We start from the raw sequence: 6,000 nt of genomic DNA on the forward strand, positions 1-6,000 counted from the left end.
CATAAAAATTCAAATCACCCCCCTTTCCCTAGAACTGATATAAATATAAATAATCAGTAAAAATCATAACCACATTAGGTATCACTGTGTCCGAAAATGCCCGATCTATCAAAATATAATAACCGTTTTTCACTGCGTTTAACCCCGTAACGGAAAATAGCGCCCGAAGTCGCAAATGGCATTTTTTTTTGCCATTATGAAAAATAGAAAAAATTCTATAAAAAGTGATCAAAAGGTCGTACAGTCCTAAAAATAAAAGCATTGAAAAAGTCGCAAAAAATGACACCACCCACAGATCCGTACACTAAAGTATGAAAAAGTTATAAGCGCAAGAATATGGCAAAATGAAGAATTTTTTTTCTGTACAGGAGGTTTTAATTTTTGTAAATGTATGAAAACATTTTAAAACCTATACAAATTTGGTATCCCCGTGATCGTATTGACCCAATGAATGAAGTAGACTTGTCATTTGGGGCGCACAGTGAAAGCTGTAAAAACCAAGCCCATAAGAAATGGAGCAAATGTGTTTTTTTATCATTCTCACTGCATTTAGAATTTTTTCCCGGTTCCCAGTACATAGCATGGAATATTGAATACTACCACTACGAAGTGCTATTTGTTACGCAGAAAATAAGCCGCCACACAGCTCTTTACATGGAAAAATAAAAAAGTTATAGATTTTTGAAGGTGGGGAGTGAAAAATAAAAACGCAAAAACAAAAAAGGGCCTGGTCCTTAAGGGGTTAAACATGCTGTGATCTACATAATTGGAGAAATAAGCAGTTAAAGGGGTTTTCCCACAAAGAAAAGTTAGGCCCTACCCACAGGATAGGGCCTAACTTGCTGATCAGTGGGCGTCTCAGTGCTAAGACCTGCGCAGAATGCAAAAACGAGGGGTCAGTCGGATTAATCTTTATGGAACTGACGGAAATTATTGAGCGTGGCGCACAGTGATCTCCGTCAGCTCCATAGAGATTAAAAGAACAGCGGTCATGCGCGGCCGTTGTCTGAGGAGAGACAAGGGGTTCAAGGGACCCCTCATTTTCGCGATCTGGGGTGGTTCTTAGCACTGATCAGTAAGTTAGGCCCTATCCCGTGAATAGGGCCTAACTACACTTCGTGGGAAAACCACTTTAAAGACGTAGTTTGAAATGTGAGTTGCAGATGAAGATTCAGTTCAGCCTATTTCTTAAACTGTTTGAATCTCCGGTTCTGTAACTCAGAGAACCACAAGCCTCCTGTCAGTGGACCATACACCATTGCAGTTTTCAGAGCTGTATATTGTCAATACATGGAGAGATCTCTGCCAAAATACCAATGTCTCCCATCACTGTAATCTTGACAGCACATATAGCTTTTAAGAAGGAAATCCTATTTTGAGTACATCAAAAAATATGACCGTGTTTTAGAGGCATCATTTTGGACATATGAGTACCATATTCTTCTGAACTATGTGATATACTGATGACTGTCACTGCTGTGTTCTTCATATTATAAGTGTGTTCCTCTTTGGGTTCCCAGAGAACACCCAAGGGTGCACCAACCATGGGGCGAGTTGTGCTTCTTTCCTCAGGGAGCATCACCTGCAGCAAAATGGGAGGCAGCATCAGGGGGTGTATTCGTCTACTACAATCCAGGACCTGACCCTTGAAAATAGTGTCTCTTCATACTCAATGTCAGCATGAGGGTGGGACACTGCATGGATAACTCACTTACTTATATATCACTACTGAATGGGGCTAGCGCTCCCCTCAGATAGTTTAGGTTGCCCTGCCTACACCGAAGAGATACCCAAAATGGAAAGACAATTTTGGAAATGGATCATGGGAATAATAGCATTAACGCCCTCCAGTGTATAGTGGTTACGGCCCAGTTCTTGCCTCTTATACATCAATGCCCCCTCCCCTACTTGTATGTATACGTCTTATAGACAATTGTAGTTACAATCTGTATTGGTAACTGGTATTAGCCTGGAATCCAGGACAGTGGCAATATTTGTGCTGCTGATAGCATTACTAAGGCTGGATATTTACTCAGCAAAATATGCTAGAACTTGGGCCTCCAGCCAGATTTATAAACTGATTAAGACATTTTTTAGACATGTACAGGAAAAAAGTCTTGGTTTTGCAGGAAAGTGGTGTGACTTGAATTAAAGCAGCAGGTTATTGCAGTGAAAAAAGCGCAATGTTTTAAGCACTATTTTCTGGCATGAACAGTAGGCTATATAGTCTAAAAATGCATCAGATTTATCATCCAGCATCAGACATTAATTTGGAGCATTTTCTAGACTGTCTTGTCTAAAATGTAGACATTATTAGAAAATCTCTCTGTTATATATGTGAGATTGGAACTACACATAATACATTTCCAATACATTTTTCTATCTTTACAAATAAAGATAAAATGCATAAGTAAAGTAAAATGTGAGTCATTTAAACCTATTTGGACTAAAAGATTAAGCATTAACAATTTGATTGCATGGGACAGGGAGCTGGAGTTAATAGTGCATCAGAAGTAGGTATGTGAGGGCCCAGAAACAAGCTCCAAACCCTGATCTGTTTGGAAATGGAGGAAGAAATCTTTTAAAGGAAATCTGCCATCAAAATCTATTATGATACACTTACCGTATATACTCCAATATAAGCCAACTCAAGTACAAAGTGGGAAATACATTGGCCACAGCCTCCCGCTGGCCAATTTTTATACTAAAAAACTCAGCTTATACTTGAGTATATATCGTACTCCTAGATCCAGGCACTGTGACTGAGATAATCTCCTTATATTTGTTTTCCATGGCTGCCTTCCTTTTAAAATCAACTTTTAAAATGATGCTAAAGAGCCTGAAGGACTCCTGAAAGTGTTACCAGAGCCCCTCCGTGCTGATGCGTAATAGGCTTACATAAACTTTTCATATAATACAGTGAAATCCTTGTATTCTGTCTCACCCTCCCCCCTTGGTAAGATTACCGCAGTCACAGTGCCTGGATCTATGAGTAAGTGTCCCTGGTTTATCATGATGGATTTTGATGGTAGACTTTTGTTTGAATAAAGGTTACAAATAAAGGTCAAATTATTTATCAAGGAATAATGTTTGAGTATTATTTAAATGTGTGTTTACAGGAGTAAACAGTTAATAACTTATCCTTAAAATATGTCCCAAGTACCCAATGACACCCGACTCCTATCCATGAGCTGTTTTCAGTGGTCAGCGTATGACAAAGCTTTATATATTGTGCAAGAAACTAAACTTGCAGTATATTATTATTTACCACCAATCCATTACTGATGATGTATAGTAAATAAAGGTCATCAGTGTTATATTCTTAGAATAACTACTATAACGTACCGTATGTAAATTCTACTGTATATTAACATTCCCTCTGTTTTTCCTACAGGGAAGTGGATCGAGATTCTGATGGACTTGTCTGCTACAAAGACTTTGAGTATGTGATGAATTATGCTGAGGAAGAAGACCAAGTCCATTTGCCAGCCCTAACTTAATCGACATTTCCTCCCTAAAACTTCAGAAATCCCCTGTTATTGAAAGGTCACAAGTTATCCTCTTCAGTGAGGATGTTGAAAATTCAGTTTGATTTGTGTTCATGTTAAAACTAGGGGACAACTGGAGGGTTGCTAGTTGCCTGATATGCTTTACCTAGCATTAAATTGCTAATCTGCCTCGTATTACAACACTATCTGACTATTTGATTTTGTTTTCACTAACCCTATGTGATTCCCCTTGTTATAGCAACCATAGTGGCCATTATCTAGCTTTACAGGAGACTTTAAAGGACATCTACCACAAGGATGAAGGACTGTAAACCAGGCACACTGACATACTGGTGTGTACACCCTCTGACTGGATCCGCTCTTCTTTAAGCCTCTTATGCCCTGGTTTTAAATTTTAAAAAAAGCTTTTAAAATTATGCAAAGGAGCCACAGGGGCTTGGGGCTCCGTATGTGTTAATGTAGCCTAGAGTTCCCCTGGACTCATTTGCATATTTTTTTTTTACCAGAGGGGGCACACACAAGCATGTAAGCGTGCTTGGTTTACAATCCTTCATCCTGGTGGTAGATGTCCTTTAAAGAGGAATTGCTCTTTAAGTTCGGGTTGTCACACCTCTATCCAGGACCATAAAGAACGCAGAGCGAAGTGTCCCAGAAGGGTCACTCCGTTCCCGTCCAAAGACAGAATCAGCATTGCTGGCATTGCAAATATGGAAACCAAGCTGAACCTGTGCAGAAAGCAGGAAATTCAAGAAGGTTTAGTGAGTGTTGCTAGGCAGCACGGCATATACACGCTCTCCCATACAAGCGCTGACCTTGCTACTGTAGTCAAGCAAAATCTCTGGAGCCCCACTCAGGAAAACTGGAGCAGGTGCAGAAGTGTCATCTGAGGTTACAAGCACTGGGGTTGTCATCTGGATCAAGCACACAAGAGCATTTCTCAGACAAGAAATTCCCTCAAATCTGCTGTGTGTCCTTTTGCCATCTATTCTAGTTCTGCAGGCAGAAAGAAAATAAAGGGAGACCCATAAACCGCATCAGTAGTCTTGATATTTACACAAGAACTAGAAGAAAGATCATCAGAAGCTAATGTCAGATCAAACTATAACAGGCACATACCCAGGCAAGCGGAGTATAAAGAGGCACTTTAAGCAAAAAAAAAAAAACGCACCCAAAACATAAAACTGACAAAAAGCATAAAGGGTCAGCGCAGAATTACTTCAAAGAAGGGATCCTGTAATATTCACATGAGAAGTTCAATTAGCAGTTGCAGAGAGCAATGGGTGGATCTGCCAATTTCCAGCATTAGCTACAGTAACCTAACTTCTCAGTTCTGTTAGTTTAGCATAGGATCTGTGAATAAGCAGCATTGTGGCCTCTAGATGTGACTGGCAGATAAGACATGATCTCTTGTAGTTCAAGATCACTACTGGAGGTAGGCACTGTTCACCTTACTAAACTTGGGTTCATCAATATTGTAAAATTCACATTTAAATGAGCTCCACAAAATTACATAAATGATATCCTTTAGGACTCTCTCGCATCATTGCTTTTTTCTTTTTTCACTGAAGCCATTTTGCCCTATAGACACATTTGTTTTCACTTCCTGCTTTCAGTGAATTTTCATTGATGCTTTACTGAACCATTCTTTTCAGTTTGCCTTTTCACTTTGTTGTTTTTTTTCCTACTTATCCAATGTTGTCACGTTGAAAAGAATGGTTCAGTAAGACATCTGAGAAATCACTGAACTCAGGAAGAGCAAACAATTCTGTATGTGCCCATAAGCCAAAATGAGGACTTTGGTGAAAAATCTCTAAATCGCCAATGTGAAAAAAACATATCAAGACAACAAAACAACACACAACATAGGAATATCTCAAAATTAGGAGTAGTAGGCACCACCCTCTCTAAAATTCTTTTGTCTTTATGCTTTTTCTAAGCATTTGCATTACAATATAATTGTGTGTTATAACTTACCTTGCACCCTGACAGTCCTCTGTGTAGTCACAGGAGTTGGGCTTTGGTTTGGATGCATTTCAAAACACAACACTTGACTTGTCTGTACTGCCAGCTGCCTCCATCTTTGTGCTCCTGTACAGCTCCTCCCTCTTGCTCCTACACAGAGGTCACAGCCTGGCGAGTTGACATCAGTCGGAGGGAGGAGCTGTACAGGAGCACAAAGATGGAGGCAGCCTGCAATGCAAACAAGTTACGTGTTAAGTTTTGAAATGCATCCCAACCAAAGCCCAACCCCTGTCACTACACGGAGGATTCTGTCAGGGTGCAAGGTAAATTATAACACACAATTATATTCTAATGCAAATGCTTAGAAAAAGAAGAACAACATATTTGCACTGCATATGTGATGGGCTTCTACAACCGGTCTTTAGTGAAAATGAGGTCCATGGTGACAGGTTCCCTTTAAAGGGCTATTCTCGTCTGGGCATTCAAATTGAATTTAATTAGTCTGCCATATATATATATACATTTATTC

General features: G+C 39.6%; 1 protein-coding gene across 2 annotated transcripts in view; it reads left to right on the forward strand.

Moving 5' to 3' along the window:
- The window catches only part of EFCAB11 (EF-hand calcium binding domain 11), a 53,218-nt gene extending 49,527 nt beyond the window's left edge, over positions 1-3,691 (forward strand). For both annotated transcript variants that reach the window (XM_072116687.1, XM_072116688.1), the window contains exon 6: positions 3,395-3,691. In XM_072116687.1, the coding sequence (XP_071972788.1) occupies positions 3,395-3,500 (106 nt within the window). In that variant the 3' untranslated portion in view covers positions 3,501-3,691. The remainder of the gene's footprint in view (positions 1-3,394) is intronic.
- The last annotated feature ends 2,309 nt before the right edge of the window (positions 3,692-6,000 follow it).

The sequence above is a fragment of the Engystomops pustulosus genome, chromosome 7 (assembly GCF_040894005.1).
Source record: "Engystomops pustulosus chromosome 7, aEngPut4.maternal, whole genome shotgun sequence".
NCBI classification, from domain to species: domain Eukaryota; kingdom Metazoa; phylum Chordata; class Amphibia; order Anura; family Leptodactylidae; genus Engystomops; species Engystomops pustulosus.